At 42.0% G+C, this 18127-nt stretch overlaps 1 protein-coding gene across 3 annotated transcripts in view; it reads right to left on the bottom strand.

The window, feature by feature from the left end:
• The window catches only part of ZNF366 (zinc finger protein 366), a 66962-nt gene that overhangs the window by 41930 nt on the left and 6905 nt on the right, over positions 1-18127 (bottom strand). The window contains exon 1 of one of the 3 annotated variants that reach the window (XM_059175206.1): positions 2695-3845. The exons of the other annotated variants lie outside the window; for them this stretch is intronic. Coding sequence (XP_059031189.1) covers positions 2695-2758 — 64 coding nt within the window. The 5' untranslated portion in view covers positions 2759-3845. Of the gene's footprint in view, positions 1-2694; positions 3846-18127 lie in introns of those variants that run through there. 3 annotated transcript variants of the gene reach the window in all.

Raw genomic sequence — 18127 nt, forward strand, 5'->3', positions numbered from 1 at the left:
ACTCAATACTCCTTTGGCTGATGAAAATGCAAAAGGAAAACATTCTAAGACTGAGTCCTGTTCTCTTCCTTTGTATATCATTTTATGTAGACATTAGCAGTGATATTCCTTTGGGCGTGAAAATGAGCACCTGCTCTGTGGTTCTTGGTGAGAGGTCAAGCACCCAAAGGCTTGGAGGCAGGAAGATCCAAGCTTAGCAGTCAAGGGTGCCTGAAGGCAGCATATCTGCAAGGTAGTCCTATGTTCTCAGTTTATTATTCAGCTCCTCACACTGTCTTGGGCAAGAACTTGGAAGTAGACTCTAGCTTCCTCATCTCCCATCACGATGTTCAAGAGGGCTGAGTGGACAGGAGGTAGCCAGAAATCTTGCATGGAATTTAGAGAGAGTGTTACACCAGAACTTTACAAAATGCTCAGGCATTTTTGTAACAAGTGACCCATACTCATACATCCCCCTTTGTGGGTCTTAGGTGTTATGTCTTCTGGCCTCTGAGGCTCCATGTCCTCTGAGTTCCTTCCTCTGCTCCTACCTACCCCTGTCACATGCAGCCTCCATGAAGCCAGGAAGAGGTGATAGTCTTTATGCCTATAGGCCAAGCGTCTGTACCATTCCGGGTTTGCAATGTCCTTTGTCTATATGATTTATCACTATGCTCCCCGAGCCCCTATGTGGCTGAGGCAGAGTCTGGAGCTCTCCATGACACAGAAGACACAGGCTTTGCTTATCAATGTTGATCCTAAATTGTACCAAAGTGTAGGATGAACCGGTGAAGTCTTGTTACCACCAAAAATATCAGAGATTTAAACTATGATGGGGATTCGGAGCCCTTAAACATATGGCTTTATTCCATTGCAGTATTAAATAAGAATCATGTATTCTCGGTGCTTAGGTAAGCTTTTGCATCTGTACTATGAGGCATACACAGTATTTAAGGGGAATGTTTGAAAATCTTACCTCAAGTAGGACCTCAGAAAGTCTGGAAATCTTTAGGAAAAGAAAAAATACACTATAAAAGTAGAGAGTATAGTACAATGAATCCCATGTGAATCTCACACCAAATTTCAGTTACAACAAATCTTATTTCATCTAAACCCCACCTTCTCCCCTGCCTCCTAATTAAGATGATTTTGAAGTAGATCCATGACAACATATTATTTCCTCTATAAATATATTTTAGGAGGTATCTCTTAAACATAAGGATTTTTTTCTTAAAATACAGCCACAGTGCTATATATAATATCTAAAACATCATAAGTTTCCTTAATCATTAAATATCCAGTTAGTATTCATATTTCCTAAGAAAATCCAATTTTTTTTGCCTTAGAATGAAAACTATTATTGGAGTTTTGTCTGCTTACTATTGAACTAGCTCATTTCCCACCTTCAGCTATCACAGAAGAATTTAGAAGTTTGGAAGGAAAGATTTCTGTGGGAAATGAGAATTAGAATAAAGAGGAGGAAAAACTATTTGGACTTCCTTCACAGGGAGTCAGTGATTGTTAAGACCAGAAAGGCTGATACATACTATCCAGTCCCACTGTGGTTCCTTTCTGTACACTGAGGCATGGAAAAGAAAACCAGCTTCCTTGAATTCATATAGTTAGTTAATTGCAAATTATTTGATTTTGAAATTGAAGAAGCTCTACTTAAAATATTACTTGCCTTTAAAAAAAAAGATTTTATTTATTTATATGACACACACACATGCACACACACACACACAACACCCAAGTAGGGAGAGAGGCAAGCAGACGGCAGAGGGAGAGTCAGGCTCCTCGCTGAGCAAGGAGCCCATCGTGGGTCTCGATCCCAGGACCCTGGGATTCTGACCAGAGCCGAAGGCAGACGCTTAACCGACTGAGCCACCCAGGTTCCCTTACTTGCCTTTTTAAATTACTGTAGAAGGACTTATATTTTCAGTGTTTTGTATGTGGTTTTAAGATCTGTGTGGCCTCTTCGGTGGTTTAGAGCTGTGTGGTCCAGTTCAGTACTCACCAGCCATGTGTGATGTGGCTTTTGAGCACATGAAATATGGCTAATCCAAATATAGACATGCTATATGTGTAGAAGCACACTGGATTTTAAAAATTTAGTTAAAAAAAAAAAAAGTACCTCACTAGTGATTATTCTGTTGGTTACCTGTCTCAGTATTTTTTTTTTTTTTAATTTACTGGGTTAAATAAAATAGGTTATTCAAATTAATTTCATCTGGGTTTTTTCTCTTTAAATATAGCTACTCATAAATACAAGATCACATTTGGGGCTTGTATCATATTATGTTTCTTTTGGACAATGCTGGCTTAGAGACCTTGTTGTTGGTGCAGGACTATATTAATTCATTATACAAGCAGGCCAGGACAGGGCTAGGGACAATCATCTGTCTCATCCTCTCTTTCTGGTAAGCCTAGACACTAAATCATCCTACGGTAAACACTTTTTTAAAAAATATTTAAAGAAAAATAGATTTTCCAGCTTGCCTTAGGGCTTGGTCTAATATAAGTAGGTGACTTCTACAAATAGGAGAGTCTTACCCCCACTGGTACAGGTATTTGAAACAAAGAACTGGGAACATGCCTCTTGGCCCAACCAAACCCTGGTCTACTTTCTAAATAGCTCTCAGATCTTGATCTTTCTTCTCATCAGGACCTCCCAGCTCTCTCCCAGGTCCACAGGAGCACCAAGCACCGACTCACCTGAGCTGCTGCATTTGTCTCGTACGTGGCCTTCCGCATCACTCTCACTCCACTCAGCAAGCATGTAGCACCATCATTCCCCTACTTGAAGGCTTCCAGCTATTTCCCATTGATTTCAGGCTGAGGATCAAAATCTGAACATGGCCCACAAGCCCAACAGTCTGACCCTGTCCATTTCTCCAGCTTCATTTTGCTCACGTTCCCCAAGCTCTCTGCATTTTACTCACTTTGACCTTCTCTCAGTTCCTCATCCATACTGTGCTCCCCCTCCCTCCAGAACCACTGTGCATTCCATTCCCATGGCCTGGGACACTCTTCCCCTCCCTCTGCCATCTTTGTCTGGTTGGCACGTGTCTATTCAGATCCCAGTAAAGCGTTCTTTCTTTAGCGCTTCCTGACCAGGGCAGATAAACCTTTTTTTTTTTTTTTTTTTTTTTAAGATGTTATTTATTCCTTTGACAGAGAGAGACAGCAGGAGAGGGAACACAAGCAGGGGGAGTGTGAGAGGGAGAAGCAGGTTGCCTGTAGAGCAGGCAGCCCAATGCAGGGCTTGATCAGAGGACCCCAGGATCATGTTCTGAGCGGAAGGCAGATGCCTAATAACTGAGCCACCCAGATAACCCCAGATAAACTAATTTTGACACCTAGTGTACATGAGAGTGGTCATTTTACATTTACGTGTGTGTGATTATTCACTTAACATCTGACCCTCTTTGTAAACTGTTTGCTCTGTAAGGGCAGTCACCCCGTTCACATTTACTGCTATATCCCAACACAATGCTTATAGCACATAAATAGGCCCTCAATTAACGTGAAGGAAAAAAAAAAACAAAAGGCAAGGGGGTTGAACCAACAAGAATCCTGCCTCTTCTTCCTTTACTGGAAGGGAAGAAGGCACACCATTCATAACCATTCCTTCACAGCTCACTGACATAGTCCTGGACAGACCTCCTGAGTGCCCAAGTATATGGATTACCAAATACTGTGGGTTCTGTTTTCAATGTCCATGCAGATTCCAGCCGTTTCTCACCACCTGGACTGCCCCTACCATGGCCCTTGCCAAACAGCCTTCTTCCAGGAAGTTTGGCTTAAATAGAATTTAAAGATTTAAAAATAAATCTTGGTTAAGATTTATTTATTTATTTTTAGAGAGAAAGGGCAGGGGAAGGGGCAGAAAGAGAGAGAAATCCCAGGGACCTGGGATTGAGTCCCACATCCAGCTCCCTGCTCAGCAGGGAATCTGCTTCTCTCCTTCCCCTCAGACTCTCCCCCTTGCTACTGCTCTCCCTCTCTCTCTCTCAAATAAGTAAATAAAATCTTAAAAAAAAAAAAAACAAAAAAAAAAAGAAAGAAAGAGGAAGAGGAGGGATGGGGATAAGGGAGAAGAGGACCTTGAAACAAACGGTCTCTGGGAACAAAGAGAAGCTAGCACAGGCAAGGCAGCAAGTTACAAATATGGCTTTTAAAAAAGCACATGGGGAGAACTGAAAACTAATTTATTAAGTCAGTTGCTAAAGAATAACATTTGTATGGATTATATTTCCTTATCCATTAAAAAAAAAGCAAAGTGCCTTGTCTGAAGCACAGCTAGCGAGAGTCTTAGCAATTATTTAACCTTGCTGGTTTCTGAGCCATAAAACATGAACTCAAGTGCTGCTCAGCCTAACAGCATATGCAGTTTGCAGAACTCTTTGAAGACTGAGTGCAGTTGAAGTATTCCGTATTATTAAATAAAATGCCTATTTGGGAAGGGAACTCTCCATTAGCATTGTGTGTGCCTAAACGAGTAGTCAACACCTGGTAGAGTTGGAAGTCAAAAGTTTTTTGACATAAGGGACCCTGGCACTGGTCACTTAAAATAGAAAATAAAAGAACAAAGAAGCAAGCCCAGGCGGTGACAAATGGCAGGCAGCAGTAAGGCATTGGCTTGGTTCAGAGAGAGATTCCTGAGCTAAAGAAGGCCTCATTTACTGGAATGGAAAAATATAGGGCCAGGAAATTGCTCAGAGGTCTTCTGTCTCTTCCTGTGCACATGGAGACACACCGTGCTACTGTTTTGGATCCGAATCTCAGTTTTGGAAATAGCCTGAGTTGTGTCCTTGGAAAATGAGAGGGTTGTGTGGTGTATTTGTATGTGATGAAGGAGGGGGAGGAGCAGAGGATGTTGGGAGGAGACATTTAGATGCTCTCTGGAACCAGACCTTTTCCTTGGGCCTCACAGACAGTTACCAGAACGATGCTGGGAAAGTGGGCAGATGATCCTGCCTGAGGGAACCTCCAAGATTCCTGAACCAGCTCCCAAGGTAGGGCCAAGTCAGCCTGCTGACAACAAAGGCCCCTGCTGCACGTTCTCACTAGCTGGCTGATTTCAAGGCTGCCTATTTCTCAGCATGGGTGGGTTCTTGGTTTTTCATTCAGCAAACATGCATCAACCGATTCCAGCAGACAGTTTTAGGCACTGGGGGTATTTCAGGAAACAAAAGACGAACATCTCTGTGCTTATGGAGCTTGTGTTCTAGTGGATGGAAATGGACACTGAATAAAATCTGTAAGTTGTGTTAAAAGGTATGGAGAATTTCAAAGCAGGAAAAGAGAGTGAACGGGGAGTACGAGGGCTGGGGGGTGGGGACACAGGGTTAGGATAGCCTCAGTGAAAAGGTGGTACCGCACAAAAACTCGAAGGAAGCAAAAGAGAGATCCATGTAGATATCTGGGGAAGAGCTCTCTAGGCAGAAAGAGAAGCAAGTGCGAGGTCCGGAGGTGGGAGACTGCTTTCTGTGTGTGAGAAACAGCCAGACGCCAGGGGGGTTGGAGTAGAGTAAGCAATGGAGGGTGTGGTAGGGTATGTGGGGAGGGGGATAACTGCCTCATGGATAACCTTGGAAACCCCTGGCTTTTGCTCTTCTTCTTCTTTTTAAAAATTCATTTATTTATTTGAAAGAGAGAGAGAGAGAACCCAGAGGGGAGGGAGAAGGAGAAGCAGATTTTCCACTGAGCAGGGAGCCCGATGTGGGACTCAATCTCAGGACTCTGGGATCCTGAGCTGAACTGAAGGCAGACACTTAACCGACTGAGCTACCCAGGCAACCCCCTCCACTTCCTCTTTGTTTTCACCTTTATCCTCTCCTGGTTTTTGGGGGTACTCTAGTTGCCAAGGGAAACCCCGCATATCCTCAACCTAAGAGTAATCCTTATCCCTATGGGGGGGCATTTTCAGGTGATAAGCATATTGTTATTTGTGGATAGGGAAGGCTTGAGGTCAGATTCCTAGGGAGTGGTGAAAGTCAAGAATAAGTATTTTTCTGGCATATCAATTTTATGCAGTGGTGAGTGATTTAAAACATTTTACATGCAGACAAATGTGGGTATGTTAGGGAGCAGAATGCAAACATACACGCACGTACCCAGGACTGGTTAAAATCTGAAACTGCACCTGTGGCACACCACTTAGGATTTCTTTTCCCTTCCATTAGGGGTACTTAGATTAGAAAATTCTGAGAAGAACTAACATAGCCTTTCCGCTGGGCTCCAGGGAGTTGAAATATTGGGAATGATTTTCTAAGGGCTGGTAGAATTAGTCTTATTATTTTGTTTCTTTGAATAAGATTTTTTTTTTCTAGAGATTATCTTGAAAATAATAGAGGGAATCTGGGACATCCTTTCCCTTGGACCTTGAACATCCACCAGGCCAACAGCCTTACCAGACTAAGGGTACAGTGACCGTTTTCTCATATACAGCAAATAAAAGCAATAAGCAAGGAAAGCTGTTGTACTTGAAACTCTGATTAAAAACAAAAATCTGGCATGTGTTCAGAGATGAAACTTCTATTACATAATGATTTCATGCCAAGCGTGTTAAAGACTTTACAGAGAGTAGAAATTGGTACAATAAAGGAAATAAATGTGCTGAGTCACATTAACTTTGACTCTAACCTATTCATACCCAGGTGCCTGTGCACACCTCCTTCTTAAGCACCAAGGACACTTTATTTGAAGAGAAGATATGATGCCACGTATGTGACAATGTGCTCACAGAACGTACCTGCCATAGGAGAGTAGAGAGCCCAGGAGACCAAGTCACAAGACCTGGCTTGGAGTTCCAACTCCACTACCCACTCACTCTCGTAAGCATCCATTTTCTCAGCTATAATAACACGTTATCCACCAAATGTTTCTAGCTTTCCTTCTGCACATATAGTTGGATTGCATTCCTCTGTTCCCTTTATAGGTAGGCATGGCCTTGAGACTTGCTTTCGCCAATAAAATGTGAGCATATGTGACATGTGTCATTTCCTTGTGGAATCTTTGCAAAGTAGTTCATGATTTTGCATAATCTTCTATCCCCCTGCCATAGCAACCTGAAATATTTCCAATAATAGCTATTCTGTTAGCCTTAAGCCTAAAGTTAAGATGACCTGGAATGAAGCTACAGTTGGAGCCATGTAGCGGAAGCAAGATAAAAATCTTTCTTTTTCTTCTTTCCTTTTTCCTTCTTTCTTTCTTTCTTTCTTTTTTTATAGCCATGGAAATTTGAAAGTTGTTTGTCTTTAAAGTCTAAGTGAGTATACCCTGACTAATATACTCCTTCGTGGATCTGGAAAAAGATTCGAACGTGATACGTGATAGGTAGTACGCTTGGCACAGAGCTGGTGCTAAGTAAACGCTAGTTCTTTCCGCCTTCACCACATTTCTCTGCTTTGTGATCCTTCTCAGCCCTTCCTTATCAGTCCTGAGCTATGCTACTCTGTAGAGTGATTTTCCATTAAGAAAGAACGAAAATGAACTTAAGACTAAACCATTCCCTAAAGTGAGAGAGACCAAGTGGATTAGAGTGGGGAATTCCCAGCATGGGAAGAGAACCTCCTGTCTGAAATGTATAAAGGAGAAGGGAGCTAAGGGTCTTACCAAAGAAATCAGCCAGAAAGTAGAAGCTGTGAACTCTGGAAATATCCAGCCACAGATATGCTCTGCCCCTGCAGCACTGTGCTGTGATTCTGGAGCCAGAATCAGGGCACACACGTGTCCTGGGATTCCAGTTCTGACTCCCCTTTACCAGGTTATCTGTTCTGGAGTGAGGTAGAGTCCTTGAGCTACATGGTACCAGCTTTCTGGGCATGTCAGCGAGAATGATGAAACTGGTCAGACCTCAAGCTTTAGCGTTTTCCTCATTGGCCTCTTAAGGGGCCTCTCCCTCCCTGTAACCCATCCAGACTGTAGCTTCATGGGTCTGAGAAGGCAAGCCAGCCAGGGCCACTGCTGCTGGCTGGGCCAAAGCCAGATCACTTTGAGTTAATCACGTCACAATGCGTTCATTGAGGCCATCGACCTAATACCCTTTTAGGGTGTTTAAATCCACTGGAAAAGAAAAAAGGTTTCTACCTAAAATTACTCTAGAAAACCATGTCCTTGACCTTTACTAAAATGGTAAATAGTAACTGATCAAGTTAGAAGGCATTTATAAGGGCTGTGTGCCTCCAAATAGTTGAAAATATGGAAAGTAAGGGAAGGAGAGAGGATTGGAATATAGATGAGACAGAGCTATAAAAGGCCTCCAGAAATTAGAATTAGAGTCAAGCTGGACAACTATCTTTCAGAGCCTCCAGTGGGAGAAGAGAGATGCAGAAAATAGGACAGGTGACAAAGGAAAACAAAGATTTGTATTAAGCGTCTATGGAGGGACAGGTACTGAGCTGGGTATGGAGGGACAGTGGCAAGAAGACAGCCAAAGCCCTGACCTTCTCAAAGGGAATAGACGTTATTGCTATTTTGGGTGGGTTCATTGCCGAACTTTACCATCCCGGCCCATCCCAAACACGAGAGGCCATGGGTGGTCCCTACTAGTTCTGATCACCAAAAGGTGTCCTATCTCCTTTCAAATGTCCCAATGGGGGGACTGGACTGCCTCCAGCTGAGAACTCCTGAACTTGAGTAATGGTTGTTGCTCCAGGGGACAGAACCAAGCACTCAAAGATGCATAAGGGATCCCAGTGAGGGTGGGAATGAGAGAGAAGTCCACCCTGAGACCCCCTTCTTCTCCCTGAGATGGCACTTGCTATCTACATATTTCCCCAAGGAAGACAAAGGATGGTAGGTGAAAGGGAAACTGACTTACCGAGCACCCAATGTGGCCAGGTAAAGGACTATGAATGTTCGAGTGTGTTATGTCACAGAGAGGCCAAGTGATATGAGACAAGCAGCATACACTTGGAAGTCAGGAAGCCCAGGGCTTGGATTCTAGGTCTTCCACTTAACTGTCTGTGACAAGGTACTTAATCGTTGAGTCCCAGTTTTCCTCAGTGGGAAAATGGCAATTAAAAAAATATATATAACCCACCTCACAGGGCTATTAAGAGATTTCATAAAATAAGAAATACAAACCACTTGACATAGAAAAAGGCATTCAATAATTAGTAACTACCCTTTACCAGTATTTGGGCTTCTTAACAACACTGGTAAGAAGATATTCTCATCATTGTAAAGAGGAAGGAAGAAAACATAAGACAAGATAAGGGCTGGGAGCTAGAAAAATAATAAGACAAATAAGTAATTCTCAGTTCAAGTTCCTTGGTTTTTACTCTAGGCTCCTTCATCTGGACCCTCTGAGAGAGAATCCCAGCAGTTACTTTGGCCTAAAAATGGACCACCTGGAGCCCAGTCTATTGGTGATTGGCCAGACCCCTGGGATGGGGGAAGGGAACATTCTGGGTCAAACACGAGGGATGGGGACAAACTAGAGATTGCTGAAGTGTGCAGCCTGCTGCTGGGGGGTCCTGGAGCCACACCTTATTGAGGTGGCTGAAGAGTCCTGTGGGTTATGAAGGAGGTGCTCTGGAGGCCTGCAGCCGGGTAACGTAGGTTTTCATACTTCAAACAGATGATACTTGGAAGACTGGATTTGTTCTGTGTGGTCCCAGTGAGCAGAAACAGGGCCAGTGGATGGAGGTGACAGGGAAGTCTTCATCTCCATTTCATAGAGCCGTTAGTTTACTGGCAACTTCTGAAAGACTCCAGCTGGCTTTCATTCACCTTAGTGTCCACAGCACCAGCGCAGATCCTCGCCCACATGGGACTACCATGGAACGGTAACTGCTAGGATTATTGTTATTATTATTATTATTATTATTATCTCTTATTATTGGCTGGTCTTAAAAAAAAAAAAAAAAGGCAGCCAATTTTGAAAAGCTGGTAGTCTCTTCATTGGCCCATCTGCCTGAGACTTACGGTAAAAAGCACTATGGCGGGGGCGCCTGGGTGGATCAGTCAGTTAAGTGTCCAACTCTTGATTTCAGCTCAGGACATGATTTCAGGGTTGTGAAATTGAGCCACACTGTGGGCTCCGCACTGGGCTTACTGGGATTACTAGCTAAGATTCTCTCTCTTCCTCTGCCCCTCCCCACCCCCTCTAAAAAAAGAAAAGGAAAAAGAGAGAGAGAGAGAGAAAGCTATGTCAGCCAGCACTGAAACTCAGAGCAGCCTATCTTTTAAAGTCTAGCAACAGGTGTTTTACCTCTACCTTCGGTCAACACTTCCCTTTGCCAACACCAAAACAAAAACAAAAACCCTCTTTCTGTTAGGCTCCAAGATTATTTATGTAAAGAAGCATAGCTGTCCATGGGACAATCTGGAAGTGAAATTTTAAGCTAGATAAACACTGAGCCTGCTATGAAAGTTCATTCTAACTTCCTTTGACCCTCTTGTAACTGTGGTCCTCAGCATTTTGGTTTGTGGTAAGAAGGCATTGCTTCTCTCCTATCTAGAAGGTCTACTAGTCTTGTTTCCTCTTACAGTCTTTCAAGAGGAATATAGCCTGCACTTGGGTTCCAAGGTTGGCTCTTTCTGCCCAATCCCTTCCACACATGTCTTGGGGCATCTAAATTCGAGAGACTTGTGAAGTCTGAGGAACCAGGCTGGCTGGCTGAAGCTCCCTGAAGCAAAAATCCCTCAACAGGTCATCTGCGCAAAAGCCGCTGTCCTGGGATGAAGGAAATGTAGATGAGGAATCACATATCTAGAATTGCCCTCTCTTCCAGTTTCACATTTTCAGTTACTCATTATTCATTCCAAAAATGTCTAAGTCCCAACTATGTGTCAAAAACAGTGGCAAGTGGAGCCTAACACAACCATAATATTTGCTGAGTGTTTGCTGTGTGTCAAGAATGCATGAAAGACGTCACATGCGTTAGCTCATGTGACTCTCCCAGCATGGTGTGAGGCAGGTACTGTTCTTTTCTCCATTTTACCAATGAGGAGACTAGGACACAAACAGGTTAAGCAAATTGCCCAAGGTCACACAGATAGAAAGGAAAGGAACCAGGACTTTTTTTTTTTTTAATATTATTTATTTATTTGTCAGAGAGAGAGTGTGAGCGAGCACAAGCAGGGGTAGTGGCAGGCAGAGGGAGAAGCAGGCTCCCCACAGAGCAGGGAGCCCAATGCGGGACTCGATCCCAGGACCCTGGGATCATGACCTGAGCTGAAGGCAACTGCTTAACCGACTGAACCACCAGGCGTCCCAGGGTTTGATTTTGTTTTATTTTTAAGACAGCTGTTAGATGAAGAACTTAAACAGTAATGACACATACTTCCAAACACTTTCTAGACTTATTTCAAATACACGAATTGGTTCTAGGTAGTAGTTTAAGAATGGAAAACTCATTGCCACCAGAGACTTAAATTATTCCAAGTACCTCCCTGCATTTTATTAGCGAATCCCGGTTTTGGTCTCCTGCAGTGATTCCCAGGCATCTCAGCATGAGGATTCTCATTGCAAATCATAAAAATAAACTCATTTTCCAAATCCCTAATAAGTTAGGAAAAAAATGAAATAACCCAAAGCTCTTCGAGTTCAGTAACCTCTTCAAATTAATTTATATTTTATTAATTATCCTAATATAATTAGATTGGAAAAGCAGAGTTATATACACACTCACAACATTGTTTAGTATGCATGCAAATATTAAGCCTTGACATCTAATACAGATTCCTTGCCTCCTTCAGTCCCCAGACACCCTGGAGAGCCACAGAGCTGTAGCACTCCAGCCAGGTGTTCCTCTTCCCTGAGCCTCAGTTTTCCCATCTCTAAGTGGGAATAATAAGAGCATTCCCAGAGGATCTGAGAGAACTAATGTGAGGCCAGCAGGAATTTGGAGGGCTCTTGTTCTGGAAGAGACCAAAATGCTTAAAAACAGTCCCTAACCAATATGGTTCCGATGTAGTTAAGCAGAACAGATGCACATGAGCTGGGCAACCCCCTTAAGTAAATTATGCCTTCTGGAGCCTAGTTCTAGAATGTGACATGGTAATGTATGAGGCAGGGAGTGTACACAAAAGGGGTTCACAATCACCTTATAAACAGGAGACCTTTAGTTCACTTGAAAGCTATCAGTTTGTTGTGAGGTTCTGGCCACTATCTGTGGCTGAGACAAAGTTACAGGGACCCCACGTTGTCTGGGTTTAGATACCGCCCTTGCTGTGCGGCACTGAGACTGAAGTTGGGGACCATGAGCCTCTGTACATCACGGTGATGGAAGACGTTTGGTTTGATTTGCTTGGAAGCCACAACTCACATTTACTGAATGGCTACCATGGCAAGGAGGTTATGTGATGGCCCTGATATTAATATTTGATGATCTTCTGGTCCAAGTGTAATTAAGGCACTTTTATCATGCATATGGAAACTTGCTCTGTAACTTATGAGGCTCGACCTCGCAGCCTGATGTCAGTCTCTTTGCAGCTTGCCTTTATCACATGGATATAATCGACTCCAGGGATGTAACCTTAGACGTTTCCCTCAGTGATACTGGCTTGGGGGCAGCAGAAATGGCTCCAGTATCTCCATTTGGGTTCTTGGATTTAAAAAAAACAAGCCATTCCATCACCCCCGGACTCCCAGCTCATGACATTAGTGAGTACATGCAGCTTGATTACCTTCCCTCCACTGCCAGGAAAGTGGGTCCCATGAGCAGGGGAATTCAGATTAATAATTAGAAGGGCTAATATTTATTGAATATTACCATTAGGCGGGCACTGTACTAAGCAATTACATGAATTATCACTCTTACTCTCCACAGTAAATCTTAAGAGGGGGGAGCTGTTTTGTATCTGCCATACAGATGAAGAAATTGGAACTATCCATGTGTTTATTACCACACTGCTGGCAAGCAAGAGGGCTGGGACTTGATTTCAAGCAGTTGCCCTCCAACATGAGTTGTGAGCATTCCTCTGTATTGACTTGTCACTTCTTCCCCACGTATGTGCTTGCTGGGATGCCTTGTCACCCTGGTTAATAACCATATTTTCCATGTTGCCAAGACTATGGGGACCTGATACACTGAGACGCACCTGAGCAAGAAAGAACAAAGCCTTGGGTCGTGGCTTTCTGTGTGATAGTCCGTGACATGCTGGCAGCGGGAAGACAGTGGGAATGTAGACAGATGTGAGATGATCATCCTTAAAGAAATTCTCCAAGTACAGAACTTGAAAAGTCAGAAGCATCCTCAGAGAGCAGCTGGTCCAATCCCTTCATCTTACAGATAAGGAACTAGAGGCTCAGACAGTTGCCTACAGTCACGGAGCTGGTGTGGGACTCACAGCTCCCCCCTCTCTCTCCCTCTTCCTCTCTCTTCTCATTTGTTTTGATTGATTACAAAAGGATATTCAGTGAAAATGTTTCCTTTACACTCCTTCCCCCACCCCAGCCATCACACTCGCCTGCCCAAAGGCAAATTCTTTTTTAAAAATTATAATTAATTAATTAGTTAACTGATTTATTTAAGGTTAATTAAGATATACTGTATCATTAGTTTCAGCGGTAAAGGTCAGTGATTCATCAGTTGCCTTTAACACCTAGTGCTCATTACTTCAAGTGCCCTCCTTCATGCCCATCCCCAGTTACCCCATTCTTCTACCCTGCCCCCCTCCCCTCCAGCAACCCTCAGTCTCTTTCCTAGAGTTCAGAGCCTCTCCCTCTCTGTTTTCCTCTTATTTTATTTTTCCTTCCCTTCCCCTATATTCATCTGTTTTGTTCCCAAGGGCAAATTGTATTAGCAGGAGGATTGTATCTCTTTAAAGATATTCTCTGCATACCAAAAATATACTTTTGTTTTTTTTTTTTACATAAAAGTGGTAGCATTATGTACACTGGCAGGTGTACAGGTTAGAGGTTGCTCCATTATTACAATGTATAGAACTTCCTCACATTTTTCTTTCGCAAATTTGACAGTTTTATTGAGGTATAATTTACATAATATAAAATGCATACATTTCTAAGTGTCAGTGTGATGAGTTTTAGAAAATTTATATAGTTGTACAATCATTACCAAACCCCACTTTTGGAATAATTTCATTACTTCCAGAAAGTTCCATGATGTTCATTTGCAGTCACTTCCAGCTTCCACTTCTAGCCCCTGTCAGTCACTCAGCTACTTTCTCCCCTTTCTAGATTTTTTGGTTTTTCAAAATTTCAAATAAATGAAATCATTCAATGTTTGTTCTACATCTGGCTCCTTAAATTCTATTGCGTCTGGTTTCTTTTCCTTAGCAAGCAGTTTTTGACATTCACCACGTCATTGCACAAAGCAGTAGTCCCTTTTCATGGCTGGGAGGTACCCCACTACATCTACCACCTTTTGTTTCTCTACTCACCAACTGATTGACCTTTGAATTGTTTCCAGTTTGGGTCAAATGAATAAGGATGCTGTGAACATTTGTGTGTGAGTCTTTTATATGGACATGTGATTTCTTTATTAGTGGGTAGTTGCCCAGAAGTAGAATTGCTGGGTTGCATGGTAAGTATAGATTTAACTATTTGAGAAACTGCCAAACTGTTTCCCCAACTAGCAGTACCCTGTCACATTCCCACCTGTCTTAACCCACAGTGGATAAGAGTCTACTTTCTGCACATCCTCAAGAACATTTGGTATTTTTAGTCTTTTTGGTTTGAGACATTTTACTGGATATGTAATTATAGCTCATTATGGTTCTAATTTGCATTTTCTTTATTGCTATTACATATCTTTTCATGTGTTTATTTGCTCTTTATATATCTTCTGGGGTTAAGTATCTATTCAAAATATTCACCCAGCTTTTAATTGGGTTGTTTGTCCTATTCTTGAGTTGTTAAGTGTTCTTTATATATTCTGGAAACAAGGGCTTTATCAGCTCTATTTTCTTCTCACTTGTTTTATTTTTCTAATGGTGTCTTTTTTAAAAAAAAAATAGCAAAAGTTTTTGATTTTGACAAAGTCCAATTTATCAATTTTTTCATGTATTGTTTGTGCATTTTATGTCATAACTAAGAAATCACTGACTAAAAATGGTTACAAAGATTTTCTCCTACATTTCCTTTAAAAATTTTTTATAATCTTAACTCTTACATTTAAGTCTATGATCTACTCTTAGTTAATGTATGTGTATGGTTTGAAGTAAGAGCCTAAGGTCAGGCTTTCTTTCGCATATAGATATGCAGTTTTTCCAGTGCCATTTGTTTCAAAGATTGTCTTTCCTTCATTGCATTACCTTTACACCTTTGTCACAGTTGAGTGTATACCTAGAATCCATTCCTGGACTTTATTCTATTCATTCTTTTTTAGGGCCGCATAATACTCCATTCTAGAGCCATACTGGGCTTAATTTAATCAGTCCCTTATTAATGCACAGTTATGCTTCTTAAACTCCTTTCTCCCTATTTCAAATAATGCTGTGACAAATATGTTGCATTGTAGGAATGTCTTTTTGCATCTTATATGTATATTGTAGAGTTAATTCCAAGAGAAGTCAGTTTTACATTTTGATAGACATTACTAAATTGCTCCCTACAGTAAGTTTTGCTAGCTCACTATTGCATCAGATGCATGACAATACTCTCCAAATCCCCAGAAACAAATATACTGATAAATGTTTCATCTTTTGTTTCATCAAGCAGGTAAAAAATAGTATCTCCTAGTTTTAATTTATATATTCTTATTAGGAAGTAGGATAAGTATCTTTCGTAAATTTTAGAGCCAACTATATTTCATTTTCTGTGAAATGTAGTTCATGTCATTTGCCCCTTTCTTGTGATATTAAGTTCCTTGTGATACACATTGTAAGTTTCCCCCAGTTTTGTGTTTGTCTTTCGATCTTATTAACTGAGTTTTAGCCCTATAGAAGCCCTTTATTTTAAGTGATAAAATGTATAATAAATGTTAAAGCTTCTTGGTAAAACCAGATATTCCCTACTCTGAGATTCAAAAAATGAATCTCTCATTTTTTCTTATTTTTAATGTTCCAATTTTTGATTCAGCATTCCCCTCTGATAACATAATGCTGTTTTTGTCATATACTAAATTTCCATATGCATTCGGGCATACTGATCTGCCATCTATTCATGTGTTAATAAGCATACTCAGTCCTCTATTCTCTGACTACTTCTGTCCTGTGTTCCTTGTATCTTCAAAATGACAATTAGTGAATGAAAACTTAAGAATTGTTTGTATTAACACTTGGTCCTTTCTCAACTTCTCTCCTGCTGTTACTAGCTAACAAAATTCAAACTCTTTCTAATACTCCTATTAGGAAAATATAATTGGGATAGTAAGTCTGTTTGGAAGTCTAGGGGATTAATAATGAGATAACTACATTTTTGAGTCAAATAAATAAATTGGTACTAATCTATGGTTTCCTTCTAGAACAATGATTTGGGATAGGCTATGTGTCTCTCTGTGTGTATGTTTATACACATGTGTGTAATCCTCTGTGCCATAAGCAGAAGAAGTAGCACTTTGTTAAGTAAACCAAACCCCCCCATCTCCCCACCCCAAAATCCATAGTGGTCGAGAAAACAAGTCTGTCACTTTATGTTCTAATCATTCTGCAATGGGATGTGCTCATGGTTCAAGGTCCTTCCCTGCTTCATGGATTAATATGTAATGCCAAAATTCCTCCCCTAGAAGGATCAGAAGGAACACAAAGGAGCCAATGTAAGCCATTGTAAAGAGTGGGGGGTCTGCGCCCTTAGAGGTTGTAAAGACACACTAGATAGGATTTCCTTCTTCAAAATGACACAGTACTAGGCTATACCATGTCCCCAAACTGGGCTTTCCACTCCTCTCCAGCATGGCTACTCAAACCTGGGGCCTGGGCTATAGTCAGGAGATAAGAACTCTCCCCCCTGGGGACCTAGACAGAGCCAGAGATGGGTCATTGTGCTGAGTTTGGACTGGGTGGCAGGAACACTGCGGACGAAGTCGGAGGAAACACTGACTTGCTTACTGCATTACTAGATGTCTCCTGAGCGTCAGAAAAGATGGTGCTCCAAATAGTCCCTCCTTACCCACCTCTCTGAAAAAAACCTGGTAGAAGGAGAGATTCTGCACATACCTAGGAGTAACTGTGTGGAACTTTTTGAATGTTGCTCACCCTAAAAGTTCAAGGTCTAGTATTTCAGGAAGCCCGTCTTGATAGATTAAGTATTGTTCTCATTAACACCTTAAAATTGTTCTCATTAGCACCTGGATATATATATTTAGTATATCATATGTATTTCTATATTTTTATTATATGTATATATTTAGTAAAAATATATACACACACACACACACACACACACACACACACACACACACACATATGATAATGCTGGAAGATCTCTTTCTTTCTTTCTTGACTGAAAAAATCCTCCAGTGGAGGGGGCGTTTACTGGGGGTGGGAGGATCCACTGTGCTGTGGGGAAGAAAGCTGCCTGAACTAGAAAAACAGCCAGAAACAAAGTGGTGGTGTACTGCGGTGGGTGTTCCATAAAACAGAGCTGAAAACGTGAAGTTCTCCGTCTCCCTGCACTTCCTGTGGAAGAAGGCCAGAGGGCCTTGATTAAGGGGGAGAAGCCACCATCTCCATCCAGGCAGAGGCCTGGACGAAGCAAACCAGAGGCTATTCCGGTCCTCTCCCTCACTCTCTTCCGGCCCTGCTTCCTTTCCCCACCCCTCCAACAATACCCCCTCTTGATTTCTGTTCCAAGACAGAACGGTGAGTCCCCATGAAAAGGAAACTTGAAGGATTCTTTCCATGAAGTTTTCTAACTGGGCAGAGTGAGGTGTGTGTGTTGGCATCTGCTCCTTGGCAGGGATGCTGGAGACCCCAGAGGCCCCCGTCCTTTTCCCTGAGGCAGACTCAAGGCAGGTAGCAGGGTTTCTTGTCCCCATTCTCCAGCAGTCAATGGAAGAAGCTGGTAGAACACCTCTTCTTCCTGGAAGCACTCTGAGCTTACTCTCTCTGGTATGGTTTCTTTAAAAAAAAATTTTTTTTCAAGCTGCTGAAAAGCTGCCTTTCTTTGGGGGCTGATGTCACCCCAACTACTCCTCATGGGACTTCCTTATCCTGAGCTAGTAGCTTATGGAATAGGCAGACCATTGGCCCCCTTCCCAGCTTCATTAGATTTGGGGAAGGCCTAGAAATC

The sequence above is a fragment of the Mustela lutreola genome, chromosome 5 (assembly GCF_030435805.1).
Source record: "Mustela lutreola isolate mMusLut2 chromosome 5, mMusLut2.pri, whole genome shotgun sequence".
Taxonomy (NCBI): domain Eukaryota; kingdom Metazoa; phylum Chordata; class Mammalia; order Carnivora; family Mustelidae; genus Mustela; species Mustela lutreola.